At 34.2% G+C, this 26828-nt stretch overlaps 2 protein-coding genes across 5 annotated transcripts; one reads left to right on the plus strand and one right to left on the minus strand.

Moving 5' to 3' along the window:
- The first annotated feature begins 291 nt into the window (after positions 1-291).
- Positions 292-10630, plus strand: LOC109793182 (AT-rich interactive domain-containing protein 6). Of its 4 annotated transcripts, none has more exons than XM_020352645.3 (13): positions 292-422; positions 781-1588; positions 1699-1738; positions 4241-4293; positions 4810-4855; positions 6422-6514; positions 8564-8680; positions 8769-8820; positions 8905-8980; positions 9163-9229; positions 9311-9361; positions 9833-9925; positions 10207-10630. In XM_020352645.3, the coding sequence occupies exons 2-13, from the start codon at positions 819-821 to the stop codon at positions 10306-10308; spliced, it is 1560 nt and encodes a 519-aa protein (XP_020208234.2). In that variant the 5' UTR covers positions 292-422; positions 781-818; the 3' UTR covers positions 10309-10630. The 4 variants fall into 4 exon arrangements, with proteins under 4 accessions (XP_020208234.2, XP_020208235.2, XP_029126140.2 ...); XM_020352646.3 differs by having other exon boundaries at positions 346-422; positions 759-1588; XM_029270307.2 differs by lacking the exon at positions 292-422 and having other exon boundaries at positions 445-1588.
- Positions 10631-11209: 579 nt separating this feature from the next.
- Positions 11210-26263, minus strand: PP7 (serine/threonine phosphatase 7). Its single transcript, XM_020352648.3, has 5 exons — positions 25668-26263; positions 24233-24727; positions 22372-22518; positions 11601-11708; positions 11210-11417 (listed from the first exon to the last, which is right to left on the minus strand). The coding sequence occupies exons 1-5, from the start codon at positions 26229-26231 to the stop codon at positions 11340-11342; spliced, it is 1392 nt and encodes a 463-aa protein (XP_020208237.1). The 5' UTR covers positions 26232-26263; the 3' UTR covers positions 11210-11339.
- Positions 26264-26828: the final 565 nt, after the last annotated feature.

Below are 26828 nucleotides of genomic sequence, written 5' to 3' on the forward strand. Positions count from 1 at the left end.
TTCTTATTTAATTCTCACACAAGAGAAAAAAAATATTAAAAATTTATTTTTATATTTTTATAATTTTAAAATTAAAAATATAAAGAAAAATATTTTAGACATTATAAAAAATTGTCTTAAATTCTTTTCCTTCATGTCGAAATCATTTGGTCAATAAAATAACCTTTGATTTTACATGGAATTTTTTATTTATTTTATAGTTATATTTTCATAGTATAATTTCCTTTTTCTTATATACTTATGGTTATTTTATTTAATAGTTATATATTTTTTACAATGTTGGTTTTAAATAAAAGGTTAAAATGACGTAGAATTTGTCCTCTTACAAATTTTCGATACAGAATTAGGGTTTATTAAATTCAACCCTATTGCTTATGCTACTGTTGGGTTTTCTTCTGCTATACGATTGAATTTCAATATAGGTAATGCTGCATTACCCATCTTTTCTATTTTAATTTTTCTCTTTCTTTTTTGTTTTTCCTTTTAATTTAAACGCCAGCAATAAAACACCGAGAAATAAATTTACTTTGTAGCTTTATGAATTTGCCTTGGCTGATTGCAATGGTGGATAGAAAAACTAGGGTATGTTCTTTGGGGAATTTTACATTCGAAAATTTCATTTTGCCTGTTTATAGCGTTTCTTCATTTCCCTTTTTATTTATTTGTTGGAGAAAAAAAATGGAGGATGGGGAGTTGTTCGGATAATGGTTCCTTCAATCTTCTTTCGTTTTTTTTTTTCACCTCTTATTTGTCTTCAGTTTTTGCAATGGGTTGGTGTAGGAGGTTATTGTGTTCCCATGTGTGGTTAAATTTTGGAGATGGGTGATGCAAAAGAGAGTGAGGAAGCAGGGCAGAATGTACCCTTTGCTGAAGCACAGGTTCAGCCTGAAGGTTTGGCTGCTCCTGTGTCCGTTGAGGATACTTTAAATTATGTTGAAAATTGGAAGGTGGAGGTAGACGCACCTATGGAGGATAAAAATGTGAAACCAGAAGCCAATTCAGAGTGCATTCCACAACAAAATGTTGTAAATAGCAAAAATACTCTTCACTCAGTCCCTGCAATAGACAGTGTTCAAGCTTTAAATAAAACCGAAGGTGAATATGCATCAGTTGTGAAGACCAAAGCTGAAGAAGTTCCTCAGTGTGATAAGGGCATTGAGAATGATGCTAATGTTTGTCAAAACAATGCTGATGTTGCTGACACGGCTGTAGAGGTGAAGCCGAAATCTTTTGAAGTGACTGATAGTAAAACTCACAATAATGATGACTCCAACTCCATAAACTCTGGTCATCATGAGCCTAATACTCCAGAAGCTGTTCCTGCTGATATAAAACCTGAAATCAAGAGTGGATTAGACATTGAGAATAAAATTAATGAAAAGCAGGTTGCTGTTGCACATGTAGATAATGGAAATTCGATCTCAAAGAACTTGTGTTTTTTGGATCCCGACTATTCATATGATGGTAATGAGTCAGGAACAGAAGAGGAGCAGTCAGCTTTTATGAAGGAGCTTGAAAATTTCTTTAGGGAGAGGAGCATGGAATTCAAACCACCCAAGTTCTATAAAGAGGGGCTCAATTGCCTTAAGTGAGTTATTCATGTTTGTTTTAAGTTTTCGTCTATATTTAAATATGGAACAACTTTACGGTACTCTGATATGATCACTTTTTCCTAATACTTAATTGACTGGATATAAGGTTATGGAGATCTGTAAACAGATTGGGTGGCTATGATAAGGTATTCTTTTTCTATTCTTCTTTTGCTAAAGCACTAATACAAACTTATGTAATGAATTTTGTGTGAAATGTATGATCACAATTCACAAGACATTAGATTAGGGCTCTTAATAATTCCAAATAGTGGTTACTGTAAAATTGACACCATCCGTATGTTTCATTGTTCTTCATTTTTGTGGACTGTAAAAATTTTCAAGTGTTAAGATCAGTTCTAGACATTTTAGCCAATGCAAGTAAAATAAACAATTACATGAGCGTTTTTACTCTCTCACACATAAGACCAGAGAGATTTAAACTTCTATTAGGCATTTAACATGAGTTAATCTTTAATCAGTTTGTGAAATACTTTGTTATCAAATAACAATGTATCTAGGGTCTGTTAAGATAAGCTTTTCCAGAAGAACTTTTAGGAGAAAAAATATAGAGGAAAATTAAAATAAGTTTCTCCATAAGCTTAAACTAGCTTATGCTCGAGTTAAAAATAAGATTAGAGAGCTTCTACAAATTAGGTGTGCATAAGCTAATTTTACCTTGTGAAGAAACTTATTTATTTATTTTTATATTTTTTTCTTCTAGAAGTGTTTTTTGGAAAAGTTTACCCAAACTTGTCCTAAAGCATGATATGTTTAGAGTTTGTTTGGATACAAGTTAGAGACACTTTTGAGAGCTTTTCTAGTAGAGAAACTCTCAAAAGTGCTTCAATGCGTGTATCCAAACAGGCTTAGTATGCAACTTAAACATAATTAAAAATAATATACATGGAATGGGACTTGCAACATTTAGAGATCAAGGATTTCAAAGAATGCTACATTTCCATGACAATGGCATTCCAAGAATTGTTATTCTAGATAGGGCGGTATCTCAGACAGCTATCAGTTTGTGGAAATATTTTATCATTTGACTAAATAATTACAAACAAAAAAACACATTGTTTTCACTTTTTTCCTTATTTCAAAGATTTACAGTAAATGGTGAAAACAACACTTATTGGTAGCATTTTTGTTATTATTTGTGAAAATAGAAACATAAATTATTTCGACGAACCAAAGACTCACTAAAATACTATTATGAAGATACCTACCTTCCAAATGCTCTCTTAACCAAGGTTATCAATAAGGTTATACGGAGGATGGCGGCAAGGACCTTTAAGTGCCATATTGCCATGGCGGATGCCATGGCGGTCTATGGCGGACATCATGGCGGACAAAAAAAAAAAAAAAAATATATATATATATATATATATATATAATATGATGCAAAAGTAGAAAAATAACAAACACAGTCACATATTAAAACCAACAATATAACAATCTAAAATTCATGGCATTTATAATCTATTGATAGTCATCATAAAGAAACATAAACCCCTAACCAACAAAAATAGCCATCAAAACAAAGCAACAATGTTAAAAAATAACAAAACACAATTGTCATTCCTAAAACTATTTTGTTTAATCCTAAAACAAAGCAACAATCCTCTGCCTCCCCTGACATTGTCGGATTGTCGGATGTGGTGGCAGTTGTGATGGCAAAACTCAAAGGAGGAGGAAGAAAATCTTGTCAGAGGTCACGGTGGGTGGCGTGCAGAGGTGACGGCGGAGGTGGTGGTGGCTCGCGGGGAGGCTAGGGTGGCGTGCGCGGAGGCAGCTGCGGTGGTGGTGGAGGTTATGGTGGCGCGACAGTGATGCAAGCGGAGGAGAAGAGACTTCTTAGTTCTTACGTGATGGTGGCGGCTGCGTCGGAGGCTGCGACGGTGGCAGCTGCGTCGGAGGCGACAGCGGCGGTTGAGTCGTCGGCGTCGGTGGCGGTTGCGTCGTCAGCGATGGTGGCAGATGCGGCGTGGGAGTCGGAGCAGTTGCGGGGGGGGGGGGGGAGGTTTGCACAAAAGGGACTGTAAGTGATTTAGGGTTTCTAATGCCCTATTTCATCTGTTGGGTGCCCAACCCGGAAAACAAACCCGGGTCCAAACCAGAAAATAAAAAAAAAGGCCCAAAACGAAAAAAAAAAGGGCCAAAACGAAAAACAAAAAAAAAATGGCCCAAAAACGGCGCCATGTCCGCCACGGACCGCCACGCCAAACCCGCCGTAACGGCCGCCATCTCCAAAATGGCGGAACCCCGCCATTTTCACCCTAAACCGCCATAAAGGATTGCGGCCGCCGCCGCGACGCCGTTATGGCCCCGTTATGGCGCTGCCATAACCGTTTTTTGATAACACTGCTCTTAACAATTCTGAAATATTTTCTGTTTGATTTGAAAATAAATGAATAATAGGTCATGATGCATCTTAACAGTTTGTCACTTCATATGTCACATATAAATTGCATCTATTGAAAATACTTTCAATTCTTAAGTAACTATCATATGATTTTACTGTTGAGCATGTTTGAAGGTTGTTTTCATTAATTACAGTAAGCTTCAAGTTAGTTTAGTTCTAAGCAGTTGTTTTCATTGTTGCAAATTTGCCATGATGTATGCCTAATTGAGATTATATTTATGAATAGGTCACCTCATGTAAATTGTGGCGGCAAGTGGGAGAGTCTTTCAAACCTCCGAAGTAAGGAAAAGGAACACCTTAAGGTTTCTTGTCTTCATCTTGTTTTGTAGCTCCAAAAATGAAAAGTTTCCTTATCTTAACATGTTACATTATTTTGGTCAGTTTCTGTTTAAGTATTATTGAAATTTTGTTGTGTGTTCTATCTATTTTACAAGGATGCTTTTCAACTGTTATATTCTGTATTGGAAAGTGTTGAGAGAAATTGAATTGTCCATTTGAGTTCTAATTGTTGATGGAAAACAAACTAGGATGGATGCTTCTATTTAGTTATGCATGATTGATTGATTTTCATATTGATTGTAAATCAAAATGTTGAAGCACTTTCCATTAATAAGATATGCATTTGTTTAATCTTTCAACATTTGTTCTCTAGGCCCTCTCAACTACATAAATTATTTTAGTTCTTTACCTTTTGCTGTTCTTCTTTTCTGGGGCGTGGGGGTGCAAAATGGGTGATTGGATACCAGATGTTATTTATGATATACTAAAATAATGCTATTTTCTCAATTTTTGCAGGACATGCACCACAGTTTCATGGTCTTTTCGGGTTTTTTATGAGAAGGTGATTCTAGATTAATAAGGTGTACATTAGTCTTCAGCTCTTCTGCATTTTCTTTAATGAAATTCTTTGACAAATATGTTTTCAAGATACCCTTGATTGCTCAATATTCCTGTAAATCTTATAAGTGGATCTTTTTCTTTGGAAACAAAATTGTAATGTTGGTATAGATGATGTGCATTTGCCCAAATTTATTTGTCAAATATTTATCATACTTTTCCTGATTGATATTATTTGAGTACTATAGCTATATTGCGTTACAGCACAAATTATCTTAGCTTTATGCTGTGGCCCTGAACCTTTATCAATATATTTGTGTGTCATATTCCTCTTGGTTATTATTCCTACCAGCATTAATAATAGAAATTTTTAAATGACATGTAATAATATACCGTGACATACATAGTAGCATGCTGCATGGAAAATGATTTACCAATTAAAGATGGAGTCATGTATTTTTTTTAAGTAAAACATAACTTCGTTGTTGAATAACAAATTATCTACTAGGAATCCATGGTGTTATCATTAAACTTCCATTATAGTTCTGAAAAGAGAAGTTAAATTATTCTAAGTTGTGCTTAATTTTCTAGAGGCTGTCTCTTTTTGTTATCACAGGAGTACATTTTTTTTTGGCACATATATAAACAGATTGGAATATGTTAAATTTTTGGCGATGTTTTTAATTAGTCTTTATTTGGATTTGGAGATGTCTCTGTTGGCTTTTATATAAAACCAAATAAAAAAAAAATGTAATATCATAAATTAAGGGGCATTTGATAGGAATGGGAAATAAATAATGGAATTGTTAGTTCCAATTATCCAGTTTATTTTTAAAATCTGTATATTGAAATTGTCAAAAAAGGTGTCCTCTCTGACTTTAATTGGTTTCTCTTGTACATGTAATTTTTATAAAGTGAGACCATTGTATATTGTGAAATGTAAAAGAACCAAATCATGATTAGTATGAATGGTTAGTATAGTATTTAATTTTGATCATTTATGCAATATCCCATGGTCCAGACCAGATGCTTTTTTTGCTTCTCATAAATCATAATAACTGTTGCTGCATTCTCCTAATTTATTTCACTTATCTTGTTACTAAGATGTGTAAAATTTATTAATTGTTATGAACTACTGATTAAAAATTGTATTCATTAAGAAGTTATTGGATGGTGTTATATATTTAATAACTACTGCCAATAACAAGCTTTCTGCATGCTGGTGTTTATTAATCCCTCACAAACAATGACATTTTAATCAAATTATTACTAATTTATAACTAATAGGGGTTTTACCACTACTTTCCCAGAAACATTGTCTAATGCTTCCTCCGTTCCTTTTCTCCCTACATGCACTTTTAACCAGTACATAGGGTACATTTTCTGTTGGCCACAATATCTGTTCTTTAACCATCCTTGTGCTAGAGTTCAATGACATATGGACTTATTTAGTTAGCATTTTACCTATTTGAAAAGTGTCAGAAAACAATCTCAAGTATTGTGTAAAACTATCAACTTTTTTATGTTCACTATCTATTTCATTATTGCTGTTTTTGATATGCTACTCCAGGCACTTCTTGACTATGAAAGACATAAAACAAAAGGTGGTGAGCTGAATCTACCTATTACTTCCCATTCAGAGCCAATGAATTTTGAAAATCAGGTAATATATTTAATTGTGTATATTATCATTTTACAAGCAATATAATGGCCAACTGGGTCAATTTTTTTGTTGAGTTTATGAACTTCTGACAAGATCATTCTCTGAAATGAGATAGGACCTGTTGGAAACGAAAACCACATTTGGCATCTCCATTTTATTATTTATCAATTTCATGCTATTGGTTGTATCCGTAATGGGGTTGAAATTCTCATTCACATTCTATCCTAAAGTTATTTGTTGTTTTAAGGAAGGGACTATTTTATGATCTCTCCAAATTCAAATTGCTGGACATTTTTTTTAATGATTAGTAGTTTTAGCTGTGCTTATATTTTTCACTTCTAAGGATCATTTGAAGATTGTTCTGAAATGAGATAGCATTATTGTCTTGTAGTAGCTGCCTTAAAAAAATTAAATTATATGCTGAGCTGTCTCCTCTCCGTTACAAAACGGCTGTCTATGCCTTAGTTATGACTATATGTGTTTGGACATGTTTTGACCATAGAAAGCCACATCCAAATGGTTACAAACGTGATAGCAACAATGGATAGCTTTTAAAAGACGTGGAAAATCATGCCACAAATGCATATGCATGGACGCTGTGTGTTGGCAGACTCTGATTAAAGGATTTAGGATTCCCTACAGTTGAAAAACTACTGCAGGGTGGTACGGTCATGATCCCATGGGTATAAAATATAAAATCAAAAGTTAAGATTTTGTGCAGTTGAAAAAGCAACTGCAAGGAATCCATTTCCCTTATTAAAAGGGTCTAGGTTTAGATAAAATAAGAGGGTTGTTAATAGCTTAATTGAGGAGTGTAGGACCCCAAATATGTTGATAATGGATAATCTACTTGTATTCAAAAAAGAGGGGAAAGGGGAAGGGTTAGAATCAGCTGAGAAATGGGAGAAGGAAATTGGAGGGAGAGAACTGTCTCTCAAATAACTGTGTGAAGGTAGGAAAGGAATCATCTCTGGCACTAGTTGTGTTCTTTGATTTTAATCTATATTTCATTGATAATAGTGGAGAATGATTGGTCGCAGTGAATATTAATTAGTTTTTCTCATACACTGGTCCAGTTAAAGGAAAGTATTGAGTGGATGTTGGGTTTAAGGCATTATTAACCTTGTCAATTTTTGTGTGAAATTTTCTTTAATGTTATTTGAAATTGGTCTGAATTTGTAACTTGCAAGCAAGGTTATCAATCTCGAGAGTTTACGTAATCTCGTGAAGGCTCCGTAAACTCGTATCGTAAACTCGTCTTGTAAACTCGTAAGAGATTACTCAATAAAAAAATTATAAAAATAATTAGAAATAACATAATAATTGAACATTTTAACTCCATAGTAAAATAACAAATTACATTAATAATAAAAAAAAGTAAAAATAAGTGAAAACCCTAACCAGAGTCGCGGAGAAGTAGAGTCATGTACTAGCAGAGTCGTGTACTTGAGAAGTCGCGCGACTCGCGAAGGAGAAGACAGACGATCGCACACAGAGAAGAGTGGTTGCGGAGGAGAACGGTGGTTCACGCACGGAGAAGAGTGGTTCGCAAAGGAGAACGGTGGTTTGCGCACAGAGAAGAGTGGTTCGTGGAGGAGAACGATGGTTCGCGGAGGAGAACACACGGAGAAGAATGCGCAGCAGTTTGCCTTTGTCGTGGAGAAGACAGCGGTGCCGCGGAGGAGATCATTCGAGAGTGAAATGAGAGTCACTGAGTCAGTTCTCAGCCCTAACCCAAGACAAGTGTTTTGTTTATTTGAAAAAAAAAGTGATCTCTTAAACTCAGGACTGATCTTGCAATATTACATGAGATCACACGAGATCACCGAGATTACTCAAAAATGAGTTTACTCCTAAGTTATACAGGTAAGCTATCCTAATCTTGTAAACTCGTTTACGAGTTATCACTAGAGATTGACAACCTTGCTTGCAAGGCACTAAATTTTCTCCTTTATTTGTGCTAGGCTTTGCAAGTGGAACTATTTATGTCATAAGTAGCACTACTGCGATAATTATACTTATTTGTCTTGCAATCTCTTTCCTTTTAAGTGTGTCCAGGGTTCAGCATCAGGTAGGGCACGGAGAGATGCTGCAGCAAGGGCTATGCAGGGTTGGCACTCACAACGTCTCCTTAGCAATGGTGAAGTTGGTGATCCTATTATTAAGGTTTGGTGAATTTTTGTGATGGTGACTCATCTTCTCTTTAATTTTATTTTTACTGACAAATAATTGTTTAATACTTTGTTTTTCATAGGATAGGAATTCTTTGTCTACGCAAAAGCGTGAAAAGCAGCTTAGAAGCATCAGTACGGAATTCATCCTATTGCTATCATTTTTAACTTTAATAATTTCTCAATGATTCTAAAGATTCTCCCCCGTTACTGGCTCAGATTTACTTAAACGCAAGAAACCTTCAGACATGGATAATGCAGTCAAAATGGCACTTAGTAAACCATCTAAACCACAGTTGAGACACGTTACTTCATTTCTCCTTTTATCACGATTGTGTTGTGCTTAAATTCTTAATCTACTTGTATAATTGTCGATCCATGAAATATGTTATTAATTTATACCGTTAATAGAGGTTTTTACTTTTTCATTTTGATTCATTTGCTGAATTGCCTCTGTTGGTATGTGTGGTGGACTAGATTGGGGATATCTGTGGTAGACATTGGACCTCCTGCTGATTGGGTAAAAATCAACGTTCAAAAAACTGTAAGTTTATCTCATGTTCAGATTGCATATAATGTGTGCAATTATGTAAATTTACTCATCAAATGAAAGCTTTGTTCACAGAAAGATTGTTTTGAGGTCTATGCTTTAGTTCCTGGCCTTCTTCGGGAAGAGGTAATAAGCTATTTTTTTTTTCTATAATAATAGCAGTTCTGCACTAATATTAGAAATTTTGGCTTTATAATTTTCACTGTTCCTTGCTAAATTGGCAAGCATATTAGTGGTGTCAATCCCCCTTTTCATATATAAATATAATGAACTTAAATATTGTATAGCAAGGGCATCTGCAGTTTTTGAGCTACATACCTGCACATCTGCGTGTTTACTTTCCTAATTTTTTTTCTCTTTTAAAAATAAAGATTGTAGAAATTAGATGGGTTTGGGATATGGGGTTCAGAGTTAACGTCTAGTAAAGGGCTTTCATTGACCCATTTTACATTTTCCTTTCTAGTATTTATGTAAGGTTTGTTAGTTACTAAACTTTGCCTTTAGCTTTGGATGCAATAACCATAAATTTAAAAGTGTAATTTTAAGTTACCAAAATGCAATTGAATCGAGTATAATCTATTTACTTCATGAGATCAGGTGCGTGTTCAATCAGACCCAGCTGGACGCTTGGTCATTAGTGGTGAGCCCGAGCATTCTGACAATCCATGGGGGGTGACACCATTCAAGAAGGTAGATTCTCTTTTTATTTTGACGGGAAGGATCTATCCGCCTTTATCATTCTCTTCGATTTGATAACTTAATTATCTTACAATACCTTTATATCTATGGTCTCTACGTGCTGCGATTTATTCTCACAAAAATACAACTTTAATACTTGTGACTGACTTCGGTGAAAGCTACCAGTTTTATAACACGTTAGTAGTACTTGTTAACAAAAAATATATTGTGCTTTCCATCTTAAAACATTAATGTTGGCACATTTTTTAATTCTATCTTTAATGTTTCTCTAGGTTGTCAGCTTGCCTTCAAGAATTGATACTCAACAGACGTCAGCTGTGGTGACCTTGCATGGACAGTTGTTTGTTCGAGTTCCATTTGAGCAATCAGAATAGATAAGGCTCATATGAACTATGAACTAATTTACCATGGCTTATAGGATAATTGACCCCCAAGCTTCCAAGTTCCACTAACTTTGAATTCTGTTAACAATATTTATTTAAAATTTCCAACAAATTTTCTCTGGTCAAGCTTTAAGATTTTAACCATTTCAGCTAGGTAGGGTTTTCTAATTGTTGAAAATCATACCATAATAAAGTGGCAGCGTTGGTAGTGAAATTACAGTTGGCTGTTGATCTTTTGTTTGTAAACACAATACTCTGCTACATTTGCTTCAATATTTCATTAATAAAATCACATTATTAATCTTTCCCCAAATCTAAGAGGTAAAAGAATAACATGATCAATGTTATATGGTCTAGCAAGTATAACTTCTAGTTCTGTCCAATTAATACCTCTAATCATGACTCCATGATTAATGTAAGGATCAAATTTTGATCTTTGACAAACTAATATAAATGTCGAATAACTTGAATTAACGATTTTTATTTAATTTAAAAATTATTTTAATATTTAAAAAAAATACATAAAAAGTATAGCTCGATAATTTTCAATTTTTAAACCTAAATTTCCTTTTATGTTCTATATGATAATCTATTAAATCTGAAACACGTTTAGTTGAAATTTTTTCCTTTTAAAACCAGATTCTCTAGTAGGTCAAGATCCCCAACCATTAAAACTATTAATTAAACTATTAAAAAAGTAATTTAAGATTTAAACTGCAGCTCCTGCAGTTATTTGCAGAGGATTAATATCCCTCAGTTGTATGTTCAACAATTCGACTATTTCCAGAAAACGGTCTTGAATATCGCCTTAGCAATTGCAATTGTTTTCCTTGCATAAATGAAATGCGGGATATGAAGCAACTGTCTAGTAACTTACTTTTGGGTCAATTGATTTCACAAACTTGATAAATCGGATATATGATTAATAATTATCTAAGTTAATGATAAAATCTGTATTTCGAAAAAATAAATAACAATACAATTTTTACAAATCTGACAACTTTTCTTCTCACAAAATTTTCTCAAGTAGTTACCATGGAAGCCAAGTCCAATTCTTCATCGGAGTCTATCACCTCTACGTAATCGTAATAGGCATTCACCTGCCCCACAGAACAACATACAATTATCAATTTTATACAAATTTTATTATTACAAACTTCAGATATAATGTAATTAAACCCATTAATTCAAAGAGTCCCTGATACCCTCAATGTATAGAAAATTCATTAGATATCTAGACGATCATATATTCATTGACATTCAGGTGAGTATGATTGTTTTACCTTCGGCCTTGGAGTAACTGCTGAAAAGCCATGAAATGTAGGATTATCAAAATTCGGGGGTTCTAGGACTACATAGGCACCTTTGTTGTTATACCTCTCCTCCGTTGCCTGAAGGAAAATGAAAAACAGTCCAACATTTAACAAATAAAATTATTAATATTTACAAGTCAAAGCCAAAGCCCCTCTCTGAACTCGTCTGCATTCCAAAACTTAGTCGTTGCATTAACCATTATTTCTTCTGAAATGAATCAACGCAAAAGTCCTAAAATCCTAAATCCCAAAAGGAGGGTTATCATAGCTGGTGACAGACACAGTTCGTTTTATTTTGTATAAGGAATAAATATATTAACTAGTCATAAACTTACTCTGACCAGTGGTTGCTATCTATGTTTTATTCAATCGTAAAGCTATGTGGGTAAATCTCAAAAAGAGGAAAAAAAAATTATGCAAATAATACATCTTCAAGAACATAATAACAGGTCCGTGTGATCTTTTCCTTTCGTGAAGTGTTGCAACAAAGAAATGAAATGAAAGAAGTCTCCAAATAAATTTAAGTTACAATTTTCCTATCCTTCGGAATTGTTTCCTCATAAATGCAAGGTAGTCAAAATCGCATGTAAGGACATAGAATCGTCTGATTCAACAATTTCACCCCCCCCTACATCCCATAACCCAAACTTAACCTATCTTGTATTCAATATATCACACGACATGAACGTTCAGCACAGGAACAGTCCATGCACGCACCTTTCTTTTCTTATTCTTCACATATCACAACTGCAAGACTGTAAGGGCAATGCTCTATCCCTAAAGCTACCAAAGTCGTTCACTAATTCCATGGATGTCAAAATCGAGTTTTAACTCATAAAAACTACCAAGTTTACAAGTTCAGATGCACCAACCTTTTTAACTTGGTTACAAAATCGTTTTTAGTGGAATTGCGTAATCTCAAGCAAGCTTGAGTAGTAGACATGATCACAATTGCAAGTGTATGCATGATTCAATGTGTCTACAATGGTGACTACATGAGACCCCAAAATGACAAAAAAAAGGATGTTTCAAGTTAGTTTTTTTCTTTCTCCCACAATGTGTTTCCCGCACGATTTGGTGTGTTGTACTCTAAACCCAAAAATGCAGAGACCATAAGCTCTCATGGGGTGTTATTTGCACGTTTGTCTTATGCTTGTCGACGTCAAATCTCGTTGGGATTCTGGTCAGCATTCTTTGTTCTAGTCGGCATGAAGGTTCTCTATTCTTGTAGGGTTCTCTATTGCTTCTTTGTTGTGGTTCCGGGGTTGTTCTCTTGGTGTCGTGGTTCAAGATTCCCGTGGTTTTGAGTACTCATTTAAGTTAATTTTTAAATGTTGTCACTTTAAGAACTTGTACTTATATTTTTTATGCATTGATTTGGTGTAGTTTGATCTTATTAAGTAGTAATGTACTACTACTAAACTTTGCAACTTTATTATTGTAATTTTCTATTTTACTTTAATATTGAGTTGAAATGTTTAGATATTATATTATTTATAGATATTTAATGTTTTTTATATTAAGTAAACTCAAATGAGTTTATGGAACCTCCACAAGTTTACATAAATTCTCAAGTTTGACAACCTTGTCTGCTTCCCTTAGACTTCTCCACCACATTCGAGGTAATCTCCCATTTCACTACACTATTTTGTTCCATTGCGACTCTACCTTTGTGGTTCAGGACCATTTTTTATCTCTGTATTTGTGTCTCCATTTCTAAATTTCACGCTTCCCATCTATTATTTCAATTTTAGAGTCTATTTTTTTATTATTATTGAAGATGTCAACAACAACATCAGGTGGTGTGGTCAGCCGTCTTTAATGTAAATATGATGTGTTAATAGTGATCAAAATAAGTTTAATGTAAATACCGTCAGAAAGTACTATAAGGAGGGGTTTATCACTTGGCTATAACATAGAAAGATGTTGGAGCTTGCAAGAATGTTCCAAATTAAGTGAAAAAAAAAAAGAAAAAAAAGTGGAATATTGTTTATAATTTACAATAAAATTTGATGAAAAAAACAAAATCTAATGTGTTTGAGGATGAAGAGGACGTATAAGTTGGTGATAAAAGGAAGAATAATAAAACTAAAATTGGTAGCTCTTAATACATTTTTAGGAAAATGTATATATGCACACAAGCCACAAAGAATGTCATGTTCAAGAAGGATATGCGAGACAATATGTAAATATATTGCAAGGTTTTCCTACATCAAGCCATACCATTCAATATGGCTGGCAAGGAGTGAAGAATTTGCAATTATGCTCAAGCCTGTTTCAAACCATGGTCGAGGATTTAAAAAACCATCTTACCATGAATTAGAGTGAAATACTTGAAGGAAGAAATTGAGGCTACAAATCAATCTTTAGAAGCACATAGAGATGCATGAAAGAGAACAAGGTGCACCATAATGACTGATTGGTGGACTCAAGAGGACAATATTAAATTTTCTAGTGAACAGTCCAAAGGGAACATTTTTTTCTCAAGTTTGTTGACCAAACAAAGAAAATATTAAATTTTCCAGTGAACAGTCCAAAGGGAACAATTTTTTCTTACATCTATTGATGCATTTGTTGTATTCGAAACAGATGATAAGAGCTTTGTGATGATAGATAAGATTGTTAGAGGTTGGTGAAGAGAATGTTGATGCAATGTTGCAACAGACAGTGCAGCAAACTACAAAGCTGTTGATGCAATATTGATGGCAAAGTGGCCAAAAATGTATTGGGCACCTTACGCAGCACATTGTATTGACTTGATGTTGGAAGACTTTGAAAAGAGGATGCCCATTCATCAAGAGACAATTCCAAAGGGAAGAAAATGACTATTTATATTTATTTAGGAAGCTATCTTGTTTCTCTTCTACAGCACTTCAATAAAGGAGAATAGGGTCTTAACTCGCTTTGCAACATCCTACTTAGCTTTAGGTTGCCTTTTTGAGAATAAAGGACCTTTGATTAGAATCGTCAAAAGCAAGCAATGGAAAGACAAGTTTTCAAATACAAAGGATGGATGATGATTGGGGATGTGGTTCTAGATAACAAGTTTTGGAAGAATGTGGTAATTTGTCTAAGGGGTGCATCTCTAATTAAAGTGTTTTGAATGGTGGATTCAGATAACAAACCAGTCATGGGATATATTTACGAGGTAATGGACCAGGCTAAGGAGAAGATGGAAAAAAACTTGAATGGTGTAAAAAAAAGTACCTATTATTATTAACGTTGTTTTGTGGTTTTGGTTTCAAAAGCAATTAACTAATTAAGCAAGCGCTAATTCTATTTATTTTATTCTTTACTATTTAGTTATGAGCCTTTACGGAATATCATTGATGAAAGATGGGACAAGCAACTTCAATGACCATTGCATGTTGTGGCCTATTATCTGAATCCTGAATTGCATTATGATTCTAACTTTAAAGTTGATTTGGAAGTTAAAGAGAGTTTAATTACATGTATACAAAGGATGGTGCAGGATCAAACGTTGATTGCTGTTCAAATAGAAGATTTCAAGGCACAAAACATGGTGTTTGGTCATCCTATGGCAATTAGGGCAGTTGGTAAGAAGACTCTAGCAACTTGGTGGGAGACTTGTGGAGATAAACATCCAAAGCTCCAAAAGTTTGCTATTCAGGTCCTATGTTTGACATGCAATTCTTTTGGATGTGAGCATAACTAGAATGCATTGAAGATGATAATTAAGATTTCATTTGAATTGTAAATTATGTTAGTAGTAGAGTTACCCATTACCAAATTTGCATTTTTCTTTAGGTCCACACAAAGAGAAGAAATCATTTGAAGCAAAAGACAATGAATGATGTTTTTGTCATGGCTAATTTAAAATTGGCTAAGCTGCCTAAGAAAAAGCAAGCTTAGAGATGATCGTCTAAGATTGAGTTATTTGAAGAGTTGTTTGATGATCTTTCATTCGATGAAGAGTGGATTATGGAAAATGATGACGAAGAAGTGGAAGAGAACAAAGATTTGGATCCTCCAAATCCAAATGAGGATGAGGATGATGTTCTTGGTGATGGGGCTCATCTTGCTAATATGGTTAATGAAGGGCAAGAAGAAGATGATGGAAGAAATAAGGATATCTTAAGTGATTATTATTTTAATTTGGAGGATCTATTTGAGCCATAAAGTTGGTCTATTAGAGGTCTAAACTAGGTGGTTTATGTTGTTTTGTTACTGTATTTTTACTTTATAAGTTGTTTTGTTGGTTATTTCAATTTTGTATGGAGTTTAAATATTGACTTTATTATGCTTATGAATCTGTTATTATCAATTTAAGCTTAATTAAGTATTCCATGTGTTATGATGCCTTTTTCCCCCACTTATTTATACTATGTTGATTCTGACCTTTCAAATAAATGCAATGTGCCGCAAAAGAGGTCCAACAAAATTTTGTCCTTTTATGCATATTGACAATTGAATAAACTTTTATTTAGTTGTAAATTTTGGTAGTTAAGATCAAAATCAGGTTTACTCTGATTTGATTTATTCTCTTTTATTATGGGAGATTTAGTTGGATGGGATCAATATCAGATTATTCAAATCTGATTTGATTCTCCTTTATTATTTCTCCTTATCTTATCTTTACATTTATTTTGTAATTAAGGTGATTAGGATTTCTTCTAATCATTTTTGTCTATATAATCTCCTCATGTAATTCTGATAAATGTACAAAAATAAATCTTTTTCTTCTCTAAATTATATGGTATCAGAGTTTTGGCTCTGATCCTGTGTTTGCCTACCATGATTTCTGAAAATTCTAGATGCAATGAAGTTGCATCATCATTGTTTGTAGCCTTAAATGGAGAAAACATGAGACAAAAGGGCGACTCCAAGTCACTTCTTTTAACAAAGGAACAATTGGATCACTTATACATCTTTTCATTGTAAATATCAGTTAAGTCATCATCTTCTCCAGCCCAAAAAGGTATTTCCTTTTCTAATGCCCTTGTTAGCGCCAAACAAAATTCTAAAGCTCCATGGATCGGTGATTCTAGAGCTACTAACCACAAGAGAAATTGTTCAAAATTGTTCTCCACATATAGTCCTTGTGCAAGTCATAAAATGATTAGAATTGCATATGGTACATTATCTACTATAGCTAGTGTTGGTTTCACTCCTATATCTAAATCTTTAACCCTTCACAATGTCCTCCATGTCCCAAATTTGTCATGTAACCTTTTGTCCATTAGTAAATTGACACACGATCAAAATTCTTTGGCTATTTTTGACTCCTCTACTTGCAAATTTCAAGAGTTGAGTTCGGGTAGGATGACTAGTAGTACTAAGGAGGTTGATGGACTTTATCTCTTTGAGGATGAAGCTAATTCTAAAGAAAAAACCCAGGATAGCTGTCTCAATTCAGTTTTTGTTCATGAAAATGAAAAAATAATGCTATGGGTTTACTTGATGAAAACCAAATGTGAAGTTGAGAGCATTTTCAAAAAAACAAATTTCACATGCTCCTTTTGATGTTTTCACAACTTTTTTCCCAAATAATAGACTCTCTTGTACTTTACCCCTAAGAATTTTTGGGTGTTCAACTTTTGTGCATACTCATGAGCCAAATCAAAGTAAAATTGAACCTAGAGCAAAAAGGATACAAATGATTTGATCATGTTTCCAAGAAAACCTTTGTTTTTATGGATGTTACTTTTTTGAAAAGACTCCTTTTTTCCAAAATCATCTTCAGGGGGAGAAAAGAGAAAAATGTTTTCAAACCTCAGATTTTCCTATCTTACAAACTTTACAAAATTCAGATTTATTAACTTTTGATTCCATACATAATGAAGGAAGTTTAGAGACTCAAAACAAGGGTGAACCAAGTCAACAAAATAAATACAGCATTTTAGAAACTATTTCAAAAGCTGAAATTTCAAATTTACAAGTGGTGTCAAATTCTGAAATGATTGAAACTAAGCAAAATGAGACAGTTGCAATGGGTAATAAGGGTGTAGCACACTTTGATCTTGTCTATTCTAGAAAGAAAAAAAATCAAAGAATAGAGCCAAATGATCCTCAAGACTGCCATGAATCCAATGATCCATCTGGTAACAATTTTTCTAATTTTGTCCAACCTGTTCAAACTATAGTTGAATTTGTCCTTGATGATTCTGGCCTTCCTATTGCTATTAGAAAGGGTATTAGATCGTGTACAAAGCATCCTATCTCAAATTTTTATGAAAACTTATCCCCCCATTTCGAGCTTTTACTTCATAAATGAGAAAAACAAAAATTCCAAAAGATATACAGGCTGCTACGAGGGTTCCTAAGTGGAAGGAAGCCGTCTTGGAGGAGATGAAATCTCTAGAGAAGAATCAAACTTGGAAAAAAGTTGACTTGCCCAAAGGAAAGACAATTGTCGAGTGTAAATGGGTGTTTACCATCAAGTATGAGGAAAATGGATCTATTGGGAGATACAAAGCCATGTTAGTTGCTAAAGGTTTTATTTAGACTTGTGGTGTTGATTACTCATAAACCTTTGCTCCTGTTGCGAAGTTAAACACCATCAGAGTTCTTTTTTCATTAGCTGCAAATTTAGATTGGCCATTGCAACAACTAGACATAAAGAATGTCTTTTTAAATGGGGATTTAGAGGAAGAAGTTTATATGGATGCGCCTCCAAGTTTTGAATCACATTTTAATCAAAAAGTATGCAGGCTTCAAAAGCCTCTCTTTGGATTGAAACAGTCACGTAGAACTTGGTTTGAGAAATTTGCCCAGTTTGTTAAGACGCAAAGATTTGTTCCATGCCAAAGTGACCATAAAATGTTTGTAAAACATTCTTCTATAGGAAAAATGGTTGTTTTGATTGTTTATGTGGATGACATTGTGATTATTGGAGATGATTTTAATGAAATAAATAAGTTGAAAGCTTCTTTTGCAGCTGAGTTTGAGATTAAAGACCTTGGATCCTTCAAATATTTTTTGGGGATGGAGGTAGCAAGATCAAAGAAAGGAATTGTTGTCTCAAATAGAAAGTATATTTTACATCTTAAAGAAATTGGGACGATGGTTTGCAAGCCAACTGAAACTTCTATAGATCCTAATAAAAAACTTTGAAGTGAAGAGAAAGGTGATCCAGTAGATACTTGGTACCAAAGATTAGTGAGAAGATTGATTTATCTATCTCATACATGACCAGACATAGCCCTTTTAAGTTTAGTGAGTCAATTCATGCACTCACCACATGAAGAACACCTTGAGGTAGTCTATAGGATCTTGAGTTATTTAAAAAGTGCTCCAAGAAGAGGGCTATTTTTTAAGAAAATTGGGCAGCAAGGAATGTAAGTGTTCCCTAATGCAGACTGGGTTAGATCCATTATTGAACGAAAGTCAACATTTGGCTATTGTACATTTATTTGGGAAATTTTGGTTACTTGGAGAAGCAAAAAACATAATGTTGTGGCTAGAAGTAGTGCAGAGCCTGAATATAGGGAAATGGCACAACAAGTTTGTGAAATTCTATGGCTTAACAGAAGAATACAGAAGAGTTACAACTTCCTATAACTCTACCCATAAAGTTGTATTGTGACAACAAAGCTGCAATTAGTATTTTCCAAAATCTAATTCAACATGATCGAACCAAGCATGTAGAAATTGACAAGCATTTTATAAAAGAGAATGTGGATGCAGGCCAAATTCGCATGCCATTTGTTCCTTCTTCACAACAAGTGGCAAACATTCTTTCAAAAGGATAGTTTAGACCTAATTTTGAATTCTTTGTCAAGTTAGACATGTTAGACATCTACACACCAACTTGAGGGGGGTGTTAACAGCTGAATATACTTTCATTTAATTGTAAATTTGGGTAGTTAAGATCAAAATCGGGCTTACTCTGATTTGATTGCTTACTCTAATTTGATTTTATTCTCTTTTATTATGCGAGATTTAGTTAGATAGGATCAATATCAGATTATTCAAATCTGATTTGATTCTCTTGTATTTTCTTCTCCAATGCACCTAGTGTTTTTGCCACCCTTAATAGTACTAGATTACTCTCCCTTCTAGTGTAATGATTATTTACTGTCTATTGACATAATACAGTAAGATATTATAAAATCTAATAATATCGATATTGGAAAAAATAACTTATCGCAACAATTTGCCAAGTGAGGTTCCTCTTGACAAATTTTGCGATCCTGTTACTAATATCAATATTATTGGAAAATATAATCTCTTATAGTATTATGTAAATAGACAATAAATAGTCACTACATTTTGCTGGGTTGCACATAGAATAGAAGGGAGAGTAATTTGGTACTATTAAGGGTGGCAAAAACACTAGGTGCATTTTTCTTACCTTTACATTTATTTTGTAATCAGGGTGATTAGGATTGCTTCTAATCATTTCTGTCTATATAATCCCCTCATGTAATTCTGATCAATGAACAAAAATAAAGATCTTTTCTTCTCTAAATTACAATGCATCAACATTTCCCCCAACAACTTTGTAATTTATTGCGTTGTCCGTCACAATGTGAACTACATTTTCTTCCTCAATCTCTTCAACAACACCATCAAGAATCTTACATACTTTGTGCTGTTTTCTTCTCTCTATTTTGGAAACATCAATAGACCTCAAAAATACCGTTCCTTCAAGGCTATTCACCAAGAAATTCAATACTTTCCCCATCTTGTCTATCCACCAATCAATTATTATGGGCACCCAAGTTTCTTTCATTGAGCTTTACGTTCTTGCAAAATCACCATTGTCAAAACTCTATTTCTTCCTTCAAATACCTCACTTTAATCTCGTGATAGGATGGTGGGTAAAATCCTTGGCCATGTTTAACAATTAATTAACACAGAATATGAATTTCTTCACCTCTTGCCACATTGAATGATTGATATGGCATCATTGTAGAAATATCTCACAATTGCTTGACAAGTTTCCCCTCTTACATTCCTCATATACGAGCCATGACTATGGCTTGGGTGAACTCATACCCATTTTACTAAATATTTCCTAACTTCCAACATCAACCACCTCATTGTTTTTTCTTCTTTTTACACTAGTTTCAAGATCCCGTTATAGATTCTACCTGAACTTCACTTTTTGCTTAGTTTTGCTTTCTCACCATAGACAATGTCCCACATTTCCTTGCTCACATCATCAATAACAGCTTTGCAAGGTTCAACTTCCTTATTTGTTTGAAACAAGTGATGCTTCAACTGATAAGCATCTCCTGTTACTACCTTTGAACAACATTTGCATTGAATCTTTCTACTGTCTTCAACTGAAATCCCATGTTTCCATGCCACCTCACTCTTGTCCCCTGGAGCATTCCTTGGCAATTTAAAAGACACTAAATACAGGATTAGCACCAGAGCTAGCAGTGCCAGCATTACTGAGTTTGAACTAACTGCATCACAACTAGCTTTTGAAGCCAATTTTAGTGGAGAAACAGCAGAACAAAGACAGAGGAACAGAGAGACTGAGCCAAACTTAGGCATGTGTGGCAGAATAAACAAGGCAGAGAGAGTGAAAAAGAAGCAGACCAACAAAATGAAGGAGATGAGAGAAGAGATAAGAGGCAGATGTACAAGGCAGAACCACGAAACAGAACAAAGGGGATGAGACATGAGGCAGTGACAGTGATGCACCAAAAAGAACCAGAAGAGAGACGCAACTGAAACAAACCAAAAAGTGAAAAAGCCAAAACTTTTTTGTCTAGGGTTTTTGTGGAACTGGGTAAAAAAGGGCCCATGGAATTTTGGGTTCAGATTAAAAAATGGATCAACAATCAACATGAAATTTATAGGGATCACAAAAACCTACTTAGTTTACTTGGTAATCCCACCAATTAAAAAATAAAATAAAATAAGAGGTTTCCTGAGTTTGGGATTGCCAATGGCAGATTATACAACCAATGACCACACAATTTTACAAGTTAACACAATTTTAAGGTGATAGTGGTCACCTTTTTCCTATAAGAGCTGATATATATTTTCTAGATTGCTAAAACGCTCTTGTTAACATATAAATGACAAACGAATGGAATGAAAACATCAACAAAGCATTTCAAGAAATTTAAGGGTAAGCTAGACTCCTAGAGTATGAGGCTCCCAATAGTGTGGGGTTTGGAGAGGGTCAGATATATTCAACCTTTATCCCACAAGACAAAAAGCTTGTTTCCACAACCAGAACCTGGGCAACTAAGTCACAATGCAGTAAAAACTTACCACTGGGCAAAGGATCAACTTCCATAATTAATTGAAGGACAAAACTTAGGTACAATTCTTTAGGTGCAGTTGGTGTTGTTCTCCAATAAGTGTTGGAGTTTTACATCAACATTATGCACTTGTATTTAATGTAGATCTCATTAATATATATTTACATATACTACCGAAGTAAAACTCAACACTGTTTGGAGAACAACACCAATCGTACCTAAGGAACTACACCTAAGTTTTGTATTTAATTTAATATTAGTCGTTATTGTTCCTAATTATATATTAATATTATATATATCATACAAATACAGTCAGCTTTTAAAAGGAGAATGGCAATTGGCAAGTAACATGTGTGGTTTTATATTTTTACCCACTCAACCTATGAATGATACTATCCCTTAACACACACACACCCCCTCCCCTGCCCAAAACAAAGATTTTAACATCAGCAAATTCTGTTGAGGCTTGCAGTATGTAACCAGTAAAAAGCCCTGATACATAAGGAAAAGATTGGAGTATAGACCATGTGTAGCCAAGACAATTATTAACAAACCTGAAATTGTGGGTAATCTGGAGCACTAAACACAGTAACCAGCTTTCCAGAATCTACAATATGATCAATAGTGTAACCTTCATCCATTCCACCAAAACCATCCCTTTTTTCCCTAGCATCAGGACCTTCATGTGACCTGATGACCAACTGAAAATTAAAAATATAAGTGACAATCCATATATCAGAAATAATCCTAAACACGAGTTACCAAGATATACAAGAAATTATGTATCATACCGTATATACAAAGAAGCAACATAAGAACATAGAATATTGCAGAACCATGAGACAAAATAGTAGGTAAGCACTCAGAGCATTTAGTCATTATGTAGTTTATTAAACATTAAGGTTCAGAGTAACATGTACATCTGATTGCTCATATAAACAAGCTAAATCAGTAGTTAGACACTAAGTAAAGCTTGAATTGTGAAGCAAATAAGTGAACATGGAGAGCACAATGAAAATCTTAAAAAAATAAGGGCAAAAAGTTATATAAATAACAAATAAAGTGATTATATAAGCATAAAATAATCAACATATACAATAATAATAAAAATCTATTTGACTCACGTTTATGTTTATAAAGTGTACAATTGATGCAAACTATCTACTAATTTAATCTGAAAATTACTGTTCAAAGGTAGTTTCAAATACCAAAGGATGGAATACATGTGAAACACAGACCAAACTTGCTTTCTTTAGTGTTAGTGCTTCAAAGCTTTGATACTTTTCCACCATGATGTACTTGGCTTTAGCAATATGTCAATAACATAACATAATAACATATATAAATATCAACTCAACTTGATAACCTGTTACATACTTACGTGTCCAGTTGGTTTACACTGATTCAAAGAATAACTGATGGAGAGCAAAGGTGCATTATTTTCATGTTCATCAAGATTTTCAGTAGCTGATGCTTAAATTTGTATTGGTTGTGTTAGATATTTTAGCTACTGAAGAGTCATTTTTCTATTGATTTTACAAGTTAACTTGGCCAAGAAAAGTCCAATCTTGCAATTAGGGCGATAGGCAAATAATTATAGAAAGTCCAAAAGTCATCAACTAAGCCACTTAAGGGCCTAGTTAGTTTTAGATACATATCGGATCTATAAAAATAAATATCTTCTATGTAACTTCAACAGAATTAAGAAATCAGTAACTAGTACCAAGTGAAGTATATTCAAAAAGCTATCTTTTGGTGTTCTTTTCCCCTAAGAATTAAATTTCTATTTGTAAACAAGTTAAGATTACAATTCATTCTGATCATATCAGATTTCTCACCAAAGAGGTGGACTCCTACCACAAAAACTCTTCATCCCTCTGTCCTACCTATCCTATTTTTATAATTTCCCTTTCCATCTAATCTAAACCTAAACGAATTCCCTGACTGCATCAAATACACTGCATTAAACTTAGGTTTCAATCAGTATCATTATTGGCTAGTACAGTAAATAAAAGTAAATTATTCAGCCACCGAAGGTCCCAAGTACATATTTAACAACAAACTTACTTTTACTTTTCGGGGTTTTACTCCTTTTATTTCCCCTCTCTTTGAAAGTTATCTGAAATAGTAGCTATCAATATCTAACCACTTGATTTACCATTCCTTTTTCCCTAGATTTTTTTTTTATCGTGTGTTCACTTCAATATCATGTTAAGCAAAAGTCTGAAGCTGGTAAAAGAGGATACATGCACTCATGATATCAATGTACAACAAATAATTCTTCTCTCAGAAATATGATATGATAAAATTTCTTATAGATAATAACAACTTAGAAATAATATAACGATTTGAGATAATCCATCAAGACAATCAAATGCATCACTATAAAATTATGAAGTAAACTTATTTTATTACCTTCAGTTGGTACTTCTTCAAAAATTCTTCAGTACAATCAGGACCCCACAACAAGCCAATGCCTCTTTCTTTGTTTGGAGCAAGACCAGGAGTTTTTGATGGATCGGACCACAAAACATCACCAGGAATCAAGTTTGGGCCTTCCCAAGGAGGATCCAGCACTGATCTACGAGCCTTAGACAATTCTTCCAAGGAACCTAGAGATAGAATTTTGCTATCATGGTTAACATTAATCTTCCGGTTCTTCTTTCCTTTAAACCTCTTTGATGGTGTCACAGTTACACTGCGGAAAAGTCCTCCATGAGCTGTGTATACACACCCAGCTATAATAGAAGCCAAAGGAAGACCTTCAAAGCACCCCAAACATTTCCGGTACACATGCTTACCTTTATCACCATACTTTACCATTACTTCTTTCTCAAAACCATAAACTGATGTACAGTATTTTGATTCATGATTCCCTCGTAACATATATATGTTATGTGGCATGAATACCTGACACAGTAATTATCGTGCTATCAATATCATAAAAGTATATAAAAAAAATTACCCCCTTCCTCAATGTTCATAAGGGAATAACCATATTTCGAGCAATTAAATCTTTCAGTCAAACAAAAGCCTTATCCCACCAAATGAGGTCAGCTACACTACTAAGACAAATTAGCATAAAAAATTAAGACAATCAAAGCAGTGGCATACTAGCATCTATCTGTATAAACTGTAAAACAAAGTGTGGCACATGATTTACATAAACTCTGCACATTAACCATTAAAGCTGTTACATTAATACCACAAAATTCAACAAACACAAAAAGCTTTTGAACTGACTCAAGTGTGAATGTTCATGGAAAGCATTAAAAGCAGAGACAACAGAATCCAAAAACTGAAACTTCAATTTCATCGAATGAAAAAATTAAAACTAGAAAATGATTGAAAAGTTTGAAAATTCACCTTACAAGCCATTCTTTTCTAGAAAATAATGAGTTTAATTTTCATGCATCAAGATCTTTACATTGTCAATCAATCTGAAATCATCCTTGGGTTGAGTCTTAAGATTTTCATTATAAAACTCAACAAACTTATTCTGTGATCGAATGAACTTTTACACTGTGAGTGAATTTAAATAATAACAAAACAAATCTAAATCACATTATATACATATTTTAGCAAAAATACATTAGGACTATCATTTTTTAATTATACTTTTGGGTTAACCCGAATTATTTCATGCAGAGACTAATCTCTCGAATTATAGGAAAACAGCATCTACATCTATACAAGTACAAACTGTTCAACAAAGTGTAGCGCATTTGATCAAATAAATTGATGTAGCACAGTAGCATACTAATAGCATACAAATTCAAAACACACAAAATGCTCTCAAACTGAATCAAGTGCGTATAGAGATACTTAACAAAAAACTGTACATGTTTACCTTCCAAGCCAACAAGAGTAAGAAGGTTTCAAGGCCCCAAGCTCCTCGATCCACGTAATCGCCGTTGAAGACGAAGATTCGATCTCGGGAGGGGAACCCGGCATCTCGGAGGAGGAAAAGCAGATCGTGCAATTGGCCGTGAACGTCGCCGACGACGACGACGGAGGCGGCGGAGGAGGAGGAAGAGGAATCGTCGGGGCTAGGGCGGAAGGGGTCTATGGTGACGCAATTGGGCTCCTTGTGGAGAATCTTGGAGGCGATGAGGATGAGAGAGTCGAAGACGTGGACGGGGAGAGCCGAGGGGAACTCCGACGGAGGGAGGTTCCGCGAAGACCAATCGAAGCACGACATCAGGTTCTCTATCCATTCCATGCTCAGGTTCCCGTTCTCCGGCCACCATATTGGGACGCGCAGCTCTGGCGGCGGGGTCGGACGCGATGGCGGAGGAGGAGGTGATGACGGTGGCTGTGGGGTTTCGTCAGCGGTGGTGGAGACGCCGTTGGTTGTTGCGGAATCCGGTGGTTGTGGCTCTGCTGCTGCTGCTGAATCAGCTTGGAGGGTCATGGTAGATGAACGGAGTTGGAGAAGGAATTTAAATTCTTGCTTCACATGCATATATATAATCACCTAATTTGGGGGTTAAAATTTTAGTAATTATATTTTTATTAAACTTCTTAAAAAATTATTAATTTTTTGAACACTAATTATGTAAATTGTAAAGTGTTATAATTATTTTAAATTATTTTAGTGTTATTAAGTTGAGTTGTTTTGTGTTGAAGAATTTTAGAATTCGATAATTTCTAATGAATTTTATTAATGTTAGGAGATTTTTTGAGTAATAGACCAGTTTAACCCTAATAGGAAAAGTGTTTATATTTAGATTAAAGTTTCATAAATTCAAGTTCTCAAAAATATAGAGAGAAAGTTCTGTAAAGAAGGGTTATGGTATGTAAACTTCTCTTTTCTCTAAATCTTCCTTCACTCCCTCCTTAATCTTATTGTGTTATCTTGTTGATGAATTCAGGTGCTTAAAGACTTGAGTCCAATTACTCAATTCGTTTAGGTGTAGCAGTGTGGAGTTTTGGAGTTCTCTTCTTCCATACTTTTTGGATTGATCTTGAGGTAAGAAAAGTTAGATTTATTATGTTTTGGATGAGCTAC

This window comes from Cajanus cajan, chromosome 5, assembly GCF_000230855.2.
Source record: "Cajanus cajan strain Asha chromosome 5, NIPB_CcT2T_4, whole genome shotgun sequence".
NCBI classification, from domain to species: domain Eukaryota; kingdom Viridiplantae; phylum Streptophyta; class Magnoliopsida; order Fabales; family Fabaceae; genus Cajanus; species Cajanus cajan.

Excerpts from the sequence above, each read along its gene's own strand:
- LOC109793182 (XM_020352645.3), top strand. The coding sequence starts at position 819 with ATGGGTGATGCAAAAGAGAGTGAGGAAGCAGGGCAGAATGTACCCTTT. Across the intron at positions 9,230-9,310 it reads AAATCAACGTTCAAAAAACT|AAAGATTGTTTTGAGGTCTA; the intron begins GTAAGTTTATCT and ends CTTTGTTCACAG. Across the intron at positions 9,362-9,832 it reads CTGGCCTTCTTCGGGAAGAG|GTGCGTGTTCAATCAGACCC; the intron begins GTAATAAGCTAT and ends TCATGAGATCAG.
- PP7 (XM_020352648.3), bottom strand. The coding sequence starts at position 26,231 with ATGACCCTCCAAGCTGATTCAGCAGCAGCAGCAGAGCCACAACCACCG. Across the intron at positions 24,728-25,667 it reads TACTCTTGTTGGCTTGGAAG|GTATTCATGCCACATAACAT; the intron begins GTAAACATGTAC and ends TTACTGTGTCAG. Across the intron at positions 22,519-24,232 it reads TGAAGAAGTACCAACTGAAG|TTGGTCATCAGGTCACATGA; the intron begins GTAATAAAATAA and ends TTTAATTTTCAG.